This window comes from Erinaceus europaeus, chromosome 13 (genome assembly GCF_950295315.1).
Source record: "Erinaceus europaeus chromosome 13, mEriEur2.1, whole genome shotgun sequence".
In the NCBI taxonomy this organism is placed as follows: domain Eukaryota; kingdom Metazoa; phylum Chordata; class Mammalia; order Eulipotyphla; family Erinaceidae; genus Erinaceus; species Erinaceus europaeus.
The window spans coordinates 91,535,037-91,548,321 of record NC_080174.1 but is presented as its reverse complement, the minus strand read 5'-3'; the positions used below and the strand labels follow the sequence as shown (position 1 = coordinate 91,548,321).

Genomic DNA, 13,285 nt, shown 5'->3' with positions numbered 1-13,285 from the left:
TGCTGCCCTTGTTTTTTTATTGTTGTAGTTACTCTTGTTGTTTTATTGTTGTAGTTATTATTCTGGTTATTGATGTCGTCGTCGTTAGATAGGACAGAGAGAAATGGAGAGAGGAGGGGAAGACGGGGAGAGAGACAGACACCTGCAGACCTGCTTCACCGCCTGTGAAGCGACTCCCCTGCAGGTGGGCAGCCGGGGGGCTCGAACCAGTATCCTTATGCTGGTCCTTGCACTTTGCGCCACGTGCGCTTAACCCACTGCGCTACCGCCTGACTCCTAGTTACTGTCATTTTACTGCTTCGTACCTGATTATACTGTATCATCTTATTTGATCTTCACTACAGCATGTGTTTTCATGGGGAAAGACAGCTATTATCCCTATGAGGAAACTGAAAGTCAATGTACTCAGTGTCCTACTGTGGTCCACTTACAGGTCGGTGGATGCATGAGTCTGTAAGCTTATTTTATACAGTGCAAGGCTAGTTGTTCAAGTGTGTGTGTGTGTGTGTGTGTGTGTGTGTGTGTGTGTGTGGTCCACTTACAGGTCGGTGGATGCATGAGTCTGTAAGCTTATTTTATACAGTGCAAGGCTAGTTGTTCAAGTGTGTGTGTGTGTGTGTGTGTGTGGTGGTCCGGGAGGTGGCGCAGTGGATAAGGCATCGGACTCTCAAGCATGAGGTCCTGAGTTCAGTCCCCAGCAGCACATGTACCAGAGTGATGCCTGGTTCTTTCTCTCTCCTCCTATGTTTTTCATTAATAAATAAATAAAATCTTTTAAAAAAAAAAAAAGAAAAATTGAGAGGGAAGGTGGGGATAAAGCGGGAGGGAGATTGAGACACTCTTAAAGCGTCCCGCTGCAGGTGAGGACTGAGGGCTTGCACCCAGGTCCTAGTGCATGTTGTTAGAGAGAGAGAGAGAGAGAGAGACCACAGTACTAAAGCTTCCTTCCGTGTGGTGGGGGCTGGGCTCAAACCTGGGTCGTGCACACAGCAGAACAGCTCACTGTGCAGGGGAGCTGTGTGTCCGGGTCCCATTGTTCATTCTTAGTAAGTGTTGTTCTTCAGCAGATGCTCATGGTATCCCTGTGTGACACGGGAATGTCCTTCCACTCACCACTGCGTGTAAACCCAGCACTCGGCAGCTCTGTGCGGATCCTCCCTGTGCACGTAGGCACCATCAGCCCCATTTGCTGATGAGACACAGTGGGATTAACTAGCTCGACCCCAAACAAGCAGACTGGCAATCTGAAGCCAGGCAGCTGGGCTGCAGAAATCTGAACTGTCCTGCACTTGATTTCGCTAGGTGCCTTTGACACCCAGCATGGCTTGACGTCAACTCTCACCGTCATAGCTGTTATTCATTGATTTCCGGAATTCTCTTCCACCTAATTAAACACTTCACACCCCCTAGTATGGCACCCAGGTCACGTGGTCTGCTTCAGGTTTATTCTCACGCCAGCTAGAGGAAAAGAGCCATTCTAGTGAGGATTCTGCCAGTTCTTTTGTTTTTTTTTTTTTAAAGGGAATTCAATTTAGTGAAGACCCAGAAAGGCAATAGCTTGTGTCTTCTTCAGGGGTGTCTCTGGAGAATTTTCCTCTCTGCAAAGAACTTCTTATCCCACCCGGGACCCAAAACTATATGGTCAGAATGCGGCTCTATGACAGCAACCGGCGGCAGCTAAATCTCACCATCCGGATTGTGTGTCGAGCAGAAGGGGCCTTAAGAATCTTCATTTCTGCTCCGTACTGGCTGATTAACAAGACAGGTATGTGCAGGGGCTGCTCTGGCAGGCTTGCGGTGTCAGTTCTGGCAATTTAGATGTGTTTGCTCCTCGAATGAGCAGGAGCCAGTACAAACATCACGTCTAGAGTACCAGCTGCTAACAGTTTGCTGCTGCTATCGTAAGTGTGTGACTAAAACTGTCCTTTTAGTCTGTGAGATAAATTCGCTCAGTAATGAAATTCAATGCTTGCTGTTTTCCCACTTTTTTTTTTACATTTTCATCTCTCTTGACTTGACTCATTAGATTTATGTAACCCCTCTCCCCCTCCTCCAACCCAAAGGGCTCCCACTGATCTTCAGACAGGACAACGCAAGAACAGATGCGGCCGGCCAGTCTGAGGAACACGAGCTGGCACGGAGCCTGAGCCCTCTGCTGTTCTGCTATGCTGACAAAGAGCAGCCAAACCTGTGAGTCCCCTCATCTCTTGGGGAGGAAGGAAGCCCCCAGGGGAGGGGACGTGAGCGAAGGCTATATTCTGTCCACGTAGTAGACATAGACTGCAGATGGCAGGGGATAGCTTCATAACCCAGTGGGATTTTTCTCGGACAAAAGTCTGTTCCTTGGTACGGAAAATGAACCACTGATATCAAAGCTCATCTTACTCTACATGTACTGAAGTATTTGTTCGTAACTCTACAGTGAGTAGAAACCACATGTCCCCTTCTTCTCGCTGCTGCAGTTTGTCTTCCTCTCTGACCTCCTGGCATAGTGAAACAGCCGGCATTGGACGGGAGATAGGTGGGCACCTTGGAAAAGCTTCTCCTCCACTAAGCCAGTCCAGGTCTGAGACAGAAAGAAACAGAGGGGGAGAGGAGGTAGGGAGAGAGAGAGGGAACAACAGCCAAAGCACTATTTCCCCACTTGAGAAGCTTTTCCTCCTGCTTGTAGAGACCAGGGCCTGACCCCCATCCGTGTGCCTGGCAGAGCATGTCTCACGCTGGCGTAATACCACCTGACCCACAGACATTCTGCTTCTTGACATTTGGTTTAAGTATAGCCTTAATTCCAGGGCCAATGGGCATATCTAAACATATAAACACACACGCCATATATGTAGGAAGATGCTGCAAGTGAGCACTGCATTCTCATGGAGACAGATGTGTCTGCCAAGGGGGGCCGGACCAGGCGGCTGCATTTAGGAGGGAGATACAGTCCGTCTCTTGACATGGTCTGCAAGCCCATGCTCACCCTTTTCTTGAAAGGATTATAGATCTAGGACTTTTTATTTGTCACATAGCTTTATCCAGGGTAGTTCCAGTTCCCAAGCCGCACGTAAGTCATCTATTTGTGTTTCCCAAGGTCCTAATGGTAGGGCAAGACTTTTTTCCTCTAAGATGAGCAAACAGAGACTTAGAAGGAGTTGCCTGCCTGCCCAGGATTATGTTTACTGCTATGCTAGTGACAGAGCTGGAATATGCCTTTCAGAATGTTTCCAGGAGCCATGCATAATAACTCAGTGACTTAACAGTCCTTGTCATTGAAACAGTACCGGACCTTAGAGAACGTGCCATCAGCCTCATCCCCCGCACATATTTTTCTCTTGCTTGTCTTCATGAACTTTTGAAACCCCTTGAGTCAGGGGAAGGTGGGCTTACTTTGAGTCTTTGTTTTTCAGAGAATTCATAGAAATTAGTAGTGCTTATTTATGTCTTGTGCTCACAGAACTTTCTGTCCTACAGTATTTCGTTGTAGATGTTCAGACATTTCACATATTTGTCCACACTACCACTGTCTACAGATTTTTGTGCACTTACTGCCTTGTTGTGTTTTGGAATCACATGTGAATGGGAAAGAATTTATATTCTCTACAAAAGTGTCACCTGATTAGACCATGTTGACAAGAAATTCTTACAGATGGCCATGTAGTCTCTGCTTTTCTGCCTCACAGCTGCACAATGAGAATTGGAAGGGGGATCCATCCTGAAGGCATGCCGGGCTGGTGCCAGGGCTTCTCACTGGATGGTGGCAGTGGTGTCCGAGCTTTGAAAGTCATCCAGCAAGGGAACCGCCCAGGGCTGATCTATAACATTGGTAAGTTATATTTTGGGTAGGGGAGAATCTGAACCTTTGGCTAATGGCCTCAGTCTGGAATAAACTGACCATGTGTTCTGGTCTGGGTACAAATGCTGATCTTTCTTCCTTTCTTCCTTTTTTCCTTCCTTTCTCTCTCTCTCTCTTTTCTTTTGTTTCATTAGTGTCTTAATATTGATGTATAAAATTATAAAATAACAGGGGTATAATTCTGCACCATTCCCTCCACTAGAGTTCTGTGTCCCCATTCCCTCCATTGAAAGCTATAGGAGTTCTCCCAAGATTACATATATCTGTTGGTTAATATTTCTTGAACTCTCTGTCAATATTTATATATATATTTGTTGTCCCCCTCCCCCTTTTCCCCTACAGTCCTGCCTTCTCTTCCTTTCTAAGTCACACCTACACCTATTACTACTTTTGAAGTCCTTTATTTCACTTCTCCTCTTTCTGATGGAGTTAGAGTTCAGAGCCCTCTGGTCATCTTCCCCTAATATTTCTCCCCCTCGGGGATTATGGACCAAGATTCTTTTGGGTTGCATAGACCCTTGGAGAGTCCTCATAATGAGCTTTCTGTAGTCTTTGTCTGATAGCACCTCTATGTCTGTATTTTCTTGGAGTCCTTCAGTTTCATTTCTCCCTGTCTGAATTGGCATGTTTGGTGGTTTGTCTCTGCAATGTTTCTGTTTACTGTTACTGTGCTGGTTATTGCTAGCCAACAGGTGATGCTCTTGTGGTCTCTGGGCTTTGCTTTGTTTATATGCTGTGTGGCAGAGCTGTTTTGTGCTCCATGTCTGTGTTTCTCTGTATGATTTCCATTGAAACCAAGCCTCAGGTTTGGCTGCTGGGCTGCAGCTTTGTCCACAGAAGCAAGAGCTCACTTTACCAGTTAGTTGCTTCCAGCAGCTGCTGCAAAGCACCTTTATATTTTGGTGACAGACCAGACTTGTTTTGGTCATAAATGCTCCCTGCTTTTTTTTTTTTTTTTTTTTTTTTGGTGTGTGCTTACCTGTGTTTCAGTAGGCTAGTGCCCTGAAGTCATAGATTCAAAGGTCATGAGCTCCTTTCTCTAACCACCAGCACTGTGTGTTCCCTTGGTTACTGCTGTGTGGAGAGACAAAAGTGGTGCCGTGTTGTGCTGGGGTTCTAAGTTCCAAAGGGCCCATGGCTATACTAGTTTTTTTTTTTTTTTCTGAGCCTGACATATGATATTGCAGGTGGACCCAAGTTATTGTTTGGGGAGATGATGTCATAGCTAGAAAAAGGACCAGAAAGCTGGATCAGGGAAGAGAGTAACTCCAAATATGGGAAAGGTGTATAAATATCATTGACTGTAAACCCCATCGATTTGATGTGGTCTGGGGCCCATATTCAGCTTAGGAGCCTATGTGACCTCTGCATCCCTATGGATCTGAGCTCACATTCTGTGGTCATGAGTAGGACCATTCCAAGCTGCCCCAATATCAGAACCCATCTTCCTCAGGTGGAATATAGAGTATGTTGTCCAGCCTCCCTTTGGAGGATGGAACATTCTCTACCGTTATTGATCCACATTGAGGGCAAGGTCCTATGGGGGCCCATAAAGGGGTCTGTTGTGTTGTTACTGATGAAGATGACTGGTAACAATGTAGAGAGGTATCTATTCGAGGTCTAGGCCCATCATGTCTGTTTGGGAATCTCAGGACTCCCCAACTAGGGCCCCAGCTGATGGGGTGGCCTGATAGTGTCTAAAGAGTCATCGTTAAAGTATGCCAGTCTCGGGAGTCGGGCGGTAGCGCAGCGGGTTAAGCACAGGTGACGCAATCACAAGGACTGGCATAAGGATCCCGGTTCGAGCCCCCCGGCTTCCCACCTGCAGGGGAGTTGCTTCACAGGCGGTGAAGCAGGTCGGCAGGTGTCTGTCTTTCTCTCCCCCTCTCTGTCTTCCATTTCTCTCTGTCCTGTCTAACAACAATAACTACAACAATAAAACAACAAGGGCAACAAAAGGGTATAAATAAATAAATGTTTAAAAAAAAAAGTATGCCAGTCTCTTGCCCTTATTCAGCATTTGCAGTCCTTGCTTTGATAAGGTTAGCTTTGGAATGACTAAGGGAAGTGTAATAGGAAGTAGGTGAGGGGGGTCTAAGTAGACACTATTTCATTAGGAACTTTATGGTGTCTTTTTAGGTCTTTCTACTTGCTTGTTGCATATATTGACTCACTGCAGACTATTATGTACTTTTGCTTTCGGGCATATATTTTGCCCTAATTTATGAATACATGTGAACATATGCCCTATCTCATGGGCCCTGGTCTATATCTAGGTTTTGGGACTTTGTTAAGAAGTGAACCACCTGGAATGGAATTAGAGAATCCTATGAAAGGAAAGGTCTCACCTGAGTAATGAGACTGAAGGGTTGACATTCCACACCTAAGGTCTCTGGACACAGTCTGAAGTGAAGCATGCTATGGTGGCACTCGTTGCATTGACTAGGTTGGCATCAGCAGCTGCAATATCATTTGGTATGAATTGAGAGAAGCATGCAGGAGAGTGAGCCCCACCCTAGAGGTTCCAGGACTGGGGAATAATAGGCTCTATAGAGGAAGCAGGAGGTTCCTGCTTTCTTAGGGTTTAAGAAGGCAATAGATAGTTATTGCTATAATCACATTGTTTGGCAATTGGGTTAACTCTGAAAAATCCCTTTGTTAGGATTTGCTGTATCATACACAGCATCACCGTAATTTATGACCTTTGACATTATTTGTGTATAGCCATAGTTGGTGGATTTTGTTAAGTTTGATAGTTGTGTATATTTGTGGTTCTGAGAAAGAGTCTGATCTGGTTGCTGTTCTCCATGGTCACACCTCCTGCCTTTCTCATTTGGCGTTGGGTCAGATGCGTGTTCTCCGAATGGTAGATTGATAGCAGTGCAGATCTGTCCTTCTGCTCCTGAGAGCACGGGGATCTAAGGAGCCTCTGAAATACTCTCTCTTGAGGTTTGGGGCTCTGCTTAATTTCAGACTCACCTGTGAGAAGGTATCAGTTTGACTTGAATTCTGGTTTTTCATGGGAATAATGGAAACACTCAGACTGCTTTTTGTTCTCTAAGCATTTCCGACGCACTCGTTATAACCTGCAAACCCTAAAGAGGTAAGAAGCTTTGTTCTCCTTGAATCCGAGGCAGAGAGGTTAAGTGACTTGCCCAGGTGATAGAGGGACTATGGGTTAGAACAAGGATCAGGACTGCGGCATACACATCTGAAGCAGAAATTCAGTAAAATACATCTGGTGAATGTAGTGACTGGAAGCCCCTCAACGACTTAGCTCATGGGGGCAGGTGTTGGGGGGGGCGGCAGAGAAGGGGGCATTTCTTTACCCAGACACCTCATAACCACGTGGGACATTGAAAAGATTTTCTGAAGGGTTAAGAGAAGTCAAGATCAGTGTGTTGGCAGTGCTTCTCCTTTAGTGTATAATGCTCATGGATCTCAGCCCTGTGTAGTGCTGACTGGGTCGCTGTCTAGAACTGTGCCGTCCGCTCAACTTGGCCAGTGAGGGGACCGTTCTACTGTCTGCTCAGCACAGTGGTGACACTAGCCACCCATGCCGCCAAGCCCCTGGGGCTCCCTGCGAAGGGGTGTGGTGAGTCGACTAAGGAATCAAGTTTGTTATTGTATCCAAAGAAACATACGAGACTAGTGCTTAATGGATTGGGCAGCCCAGATACAAACCTGTTAGAGGGAAGAGCTGACTTCACGGTGAATCAGGGATGCTGGGGAGTGCGTAAGGCGTTGGTAATCAGACCCTCTTCCCCGAGTGAGCTCAGTGGACGGTGGTCTATCGTAGCAGTCCCTGGGACTCTGGGGGAAGGACGCTGGTGATCTGGGTCCCTGCGGAGGAACAAGATGAAGGTCTGACCTGTCTCGGAGAAGCATGGAATAGTAACCCCAATAGATAACAACCCTGAATAATTAATACCTCCTCAATAAAGAAATGTTGAAATTGGGGTCGGAGGGGAGGGGGTGGAGGGTGAAAGCAAAATCTTTCAAGTTCAGTTTCTCTCTCCTGTTTTTTAGCTGATTTTTTTTGAGGTAATAGTTATTTATAACCTTTTAACATTTGGATTCACCCTTGATATGGGAGCTGTCTCCTTTCTAGTCTCTCTCTCTCCCTCTCCCTTTCCCGCTCCCTCTCCCTTTCTCTCTCCCTCTCCCTTTCTCTCTCCCTCTCCCTCTCCCTCCTTCTCCTTATAGAGTACTGCTCAGCTCTGGCTTCTGGCACATTGTAGGTCCTGGAGATTGAACCTGGGACCTTTGGCACTTCAGACACAAAAGTCTTTTTGTGTAACCATTACGCTGTCTCTCCAATCCTTAAAGTTAACAGTGATCTCTCGATAGAATAAAGTCTGTTCCCTTGGGTGATCAGTTTCTTTTTCTCACCTTTGTCCGACCTACCTCTTAAGTCACCAGAGGCTTCTCCGTGCTTTGTGGCATTATGCCGAGGAGTTGCCTCCTTGATAACAGATTCCAAAGCAGGGTGGCAGAGGTCGGCCAGAAGCTCTGGATGGAATACATTCGAGGGGCTAGAGAGGAGTGAATGGGGAGGTTGGAGCAGCACTTTTGAACATTGGCCGCTAAAGCATTCCAGGATTCCCGAAGTCAGAAATGTACAGTGAGTACACTCACTCACTCACTCACTCACTCACTCACTTCTTGGGAACGCTCATTAACACTTACTACAGAAAGGCCTTAGGGTCAAGACTGATTTAAACTGTGTTGTTAGACCAAAGAAAGGGGGTGTGAGGGCGACCTGGGTGCGACATCAGTCACCCCTCTGGTCATAGGCGGGTGCTCCTTCCTCCCTCGTGGCTCCACGTGTGTCCCTCTGGAAGCTGCACCTCAGTCGAAGAGGACGGCCTTCCCCCAGTCGAGACTAATATTTCTTAGATAATGCAGAATGCATAGTTATTAAATTGATAGACTTGTTTTGTAAGTTTATTTTTATTTCTGTTTACTGGACAGAGAGAAATCAAGAGGATAGTGAGGAGATAAGCAGAGAGACAGACACCTGCAGCACTGTGTCAGCAAGTTGAAAGCCCCCCCCCACCCCCCCGCAGGTGGAGACCAGGGACTTGAACCTGGGTCCTTAATCATTGTAGCATGTGCACTCAACCAGGTGGCCACCACCTGGCCCCCAAATTGATATATTTATGATTGGTGTTATGTTGGGCGCTGTAGAAAGAACTGAATGTTAGAGCATAGATCTGACATGCCTGAGGCCCCACACTCTGCAGACTCAGTCCCTGGCACCAGCAGGCTCTGTTTGCTCACTGTCTCTTGTGCTGTTACTCTCATAAGAGTAAAAACATAAGGCCAGGCAGCAGTGCACGTCTTACCATGTGAAAGGACCCAGGTTCAAGTCCCTGCTCCCCACCTGCAGGGAGGAAGCTTCACGAATGGTGAAGCAGGCCTGCAGGTGTCTCTCTCTCTCTTTATCTGTTCTCCCACCCTTCTCCATTTCTTTCTGTCCTATCAAGTAAAATAGAAAAATAAGATAAAAGAATAAACAAATGAATCTTATAAAACCAAGTCTCTTGGGCTGAAAACAGAAAAAAAAAATAAATCTTATAAAACAAAGTCTTGGGCTGGGAAGATGCATAATGGTTATGCAGAAGACTTTCATACCTGAGGCTCTGAGTTACCGGCTTCAATCCTCAGCACCACCATCAGCCTGAGCTGAGCATGCGTGTGTGTGTCTTTCTTTCTGTATCTCTTTCATTCGCACGTGTGTGCGTCTTTCTGTATCTCTTTATTTAGAATAATAATAATATAAAACACACAGAATGAAAACACCTAGTCGCATAGCATATTTTAAGTTCACTAAACATTATTACTACTTTTGTTATATTGTTATCATCATATTCCCAGTGTTGAGCACAGTGCCTGTAATACATTTGCTATATTCACTGTGTGAATGAGCGGACAATTCATACTGCTTTTGTGTCTTTATAGATTAATTCAATGCTACTTCAGTTTTCTCTTGGGTGATCTAATGTTTGGTATTACTTTCTGATCATAACTTTATTTTTTTGTTGTGTGTGTGTTTGCTTTTTTCCAAATACATTATAGATATTGAAGATATTTGAATAAATCATATAATACTTAGTATTAGATAGAAGTTGAATTCATGGCGGTGGGTTAAAGGATAATATTAGACTGGAGTCAGTTAGGTTCAAGGCAGTACAGAATCCTAACCAACTGGAAATTTCTACTGTGTCATGTTAGAAGGACAAGAAGTTACACATGAGGAAACTTCCCAGGTATAAGCAGAAACATACCATCTAATTTATTTTAGTGGAGACAGCTTAATATAGGGAAGTGTTTGACTGTGTGTGTATTTTAGTTGTTATTACAATGACATATACTTATTGAAGATGTTAGGAGTTGTGAGGGTATTAATACTGTCACTGAGACTGTTTCACTATCAATTTTATTAGTGATTTAGCAGTGGTTTACAAGATTATAAAATTACAGGTGAGCAGGGATAGATAGTATAGTGGTTTTGCAAAGAGACCCTCACACCTGAGGCTCCAAAGCCCAAGGTTCAGTTCCCCTGCACCGCTGTAAGCCAGAGCTGAGCAGTGTTCTGGTTAAACTAATAGTAATAAAATAAAATAAATAAAATTACAGGTGGTCCGGGAGGTGGTGCAGTGGTAAAGCTTTGGACCCAAGTTCGATCCCCAGCAGCACATGTGCCAGAGTGACATCTGGTTCTTTCTCCTCCTGTCTTTCTCATAAATAAATAAAATCTTAAAAAAAAAATTACAGGATATGGCTCCACACTCTACCTACTACCAAAATTTTGTGCCCACACCCTTCTCAGCAGTAAACATCATAGCTGTCAGAAAATCAGAGACAATTTAGCTCCTTTTTTTTTTTTAAACTACTTCATGTGTTTTAATTCTCTGAATTCCACACATGAGTGAGACTCACTGTCACTGAGTCTCTTTAGTGCACAAGTGAGACGAAGACATGATATCCTGAGCACAGTCGTCGCTTTCATTTCTTCTGGAAGGCTTGACATTCTCTCTGATCCGTAACACTTGCTTTCTCAGAGAAAGGAGGTAATTGTGATAGAAGTTTCTTTTTGCCAGACCACCGTTTTTTTTTTTTCTCCTGATGAATTCACAGAGGTGATTCTTGTCGTTCGCAGGCATTGATGTCAAAAAAGGCCGAGGTCGATACATCGACACCTGCATGGTCATCTTCGCCCCCCGTTACCTGTTGGACAATAAGTCGTCCCACAAGCTTGCTTTTGCACAGAGGGAGTTTGCCAGGGGACAGGTAAGCAGTTCACCTTTGAAGAATGACTACTGCTTATCAAATAGTACAGTGAGTCTTGACGGCATTACCCATTCCCACACTAACCCTGTAGTTAAGTTCTGAGGTATAGGTAGTTACTTTGTACCTTTGGCTTATAACCTTTGCTGTGTTGTTAACTAAAGCCAGTGACTCTGTGTGTTTTAGGGAACTGCCAATCCTGAGGGCTACATTTCCACACTTCCTGGTTCTAGCGTGGTCTTCCACTGGCCACGGAATGACTACGATCAGCTTCTGTGTGTCAGGCTGATGGACGTGCCCAATTGTATTTGGTCTGGTGGCTTTGAAGTCAACAAGAATAATTCCTTCCATATCAACATGAGGTATGTTACAACACTCCCTGTAGACAGAGAGTAGCTTTGTTTGGGGTACTGCCATGTATACTTTCATTATTTCCAAACGAACAGTGGTCAGAAGTAAGCATCTTTCATTTATTTCTGGCGCAGTTGGAGATACAGTTGGAGAACAGGTGAGGTGCAGTTAAGCCCGAGTGAACATCCTGCTGGCCTGCAATTTTAAAAGGGGCGCCAGCAATTTTGACCACTGTGTTTCTGCTGTAAGTCTGAGAGGGAGCAGCGACTTCATGGTTGCCTGCTACTCTGAAAACTGCTTGCATTCAGTCATCACTACTGGTTATGAATGTCTCTCTCTGTTCCTGTATCCTTGTACAGACTGTTCTTAGAGTAAACAACCCACCCCTGTGACCCTCAAGGTTCTTGTAGGAAAAATCAACCAAATTCAACTTCAGTCACCGCAGAGTGACTTCATTTCTTACTGCATTAAAAAAAAAAAAAAAAAGATTATTAGTTTCCTTCCTTCCTTTCTCTTTCTTTCATCCTTCCTTTCTCTTTCTTTCTTTTTTTTTTTAATTTTTAAATTTTATTTATTCCCTTTTGTTGCCCTTGTTGTTTTATTGTTGTAGTTATTATTGTTGTTGTCGTTGTTGGATAGGACAGAGAGAAATGGAGAGAGGAGGGGAAGACAGGAGGAGAGAAAGACAGACACCTGCAGACCTGCTTCACCGCCTGTGAAGCGACTCCCCTGCAGGTGGGGAGCTGGGGTTCGAAGCGGGATCCTTATGCCGGTCCTTGTGCTTTGCGCCACCTGCGTTTAATCCGCTGCGTTACAGCCCGACTCCCTCCTTTCTCTTTCTTTCATCCTTCCTTTCTCTTCCTTCCTTCCTTCCTTTCCCTCTTTCTTTCTCTCTCTCTCTCTCTCCTTCCTTCCTCCCTCCCTCCCTCCCTCCCTCCCTCCCTTCTTTCTTTCTTTCTTTCTTTCTTTCTTTCTTTCTTTCTTTCTTTCTCTCTTTTTGCCTCCAGGGATTATCACTGGGCCCTGCACTACAAATCCACTGCTCCAGGAGGCCATTTTTTCCACTTTCTTGCCCTTGTTGTTACTCTTATTGTTATTATTGTCATTGCTGTTGTTATTGTTGGGTAGGACAGAGAGAAATCGAGAGAGGAGGAGAGAATGATAGACACCTACATATCTGCTTCACTGCTTGTGAAGCGACCCCCCCCCCCCCCCCCCCCCGCTGGTGGTGAGCCCCGGGGGCTAGAATCAGGATCCTTGCTCGAGTCCTTGTGCTTTGTGACGTGCTCGCTTAACCCAGTGTGCTACCGCCTGACCCGATTATTGTTTCTTTTCTTATTCATTTATTTACTTTTGATTATTGTTTTTTTAATTGTGGTAAAGTACATAAAAGATAGAAAAGAGATTAAGACAGAGTTCCAGGAATAATTTTGTGGACCTCGGGAACAGAATATTAAATTTACCATCTTCCCTGTTTTTAAGTTTACTAAGTATATTTGTCCCGTTCTGCAGTCAGTCTTCAGAACCCTTTTCTATCTTCAAACAAGGTATTTTGATGACTGTACCTGTGAAATATGCTCCCCCACTCTGCGTTTTCTTGTCAGGACCTTAGCTTGCTTGAGTCCCGGCTGACTTTGTTACAGATGTCAAAGTTCAGTTGTCTATGAGAGAGAGACAGAGGAGAGACCCCATAGCGCCACGTGACCATTTGTGGGCTTTTCCCCAGGACTGTGCATGGTGCTCTTGCACACGCTTCTGGCTCTCAAACGTGTATCCGCACATGAGGTGTGGTATGAT

General features: G+C 45.1%; 1 protein-coding gene across 3 annotated transcripts in view; it reads left to right on the top strand.

The window, feature by feature from the left end:
• VPS13D (vacuolar protein sorting 13 homolog D) overlaps nucleotides 1–13,285 on the top strand; it is a 267,871-nt gene that overhangs the window by 107,070 nt on the left and 147,516 nt on the right. For all 3 annotated transcript variants that reach the window (XM_060170884.1, XM_060170883.1, XM_060170882.1), the window contains 5 exons: nucleotides 1,574–1,765; nucleotides 2,064–2,190; nucleotides 3,672–3,814; nucleotides 11,010–11,140; nucleotides 11,324–11,499. In XM_060170884.1, coding sequence (XP_060026867.1) covers nucleotides 1,574–1,765; nucleotides 2,064–2,190; nucleotides 3,672–3,814; nucleotides 11,010–11,140; nucleotides 11,324–11,499 — 769 coding nt within the window. The remainder of the gene's footprint in view (nucleotides 1–1,573; nucleotides 1,766–2,063; nucleotides 2,191–3,671; nucleotides 3,815–11,009; nucleotides 11,141–11,323; nucleotides 11,500–13,285) is intronic.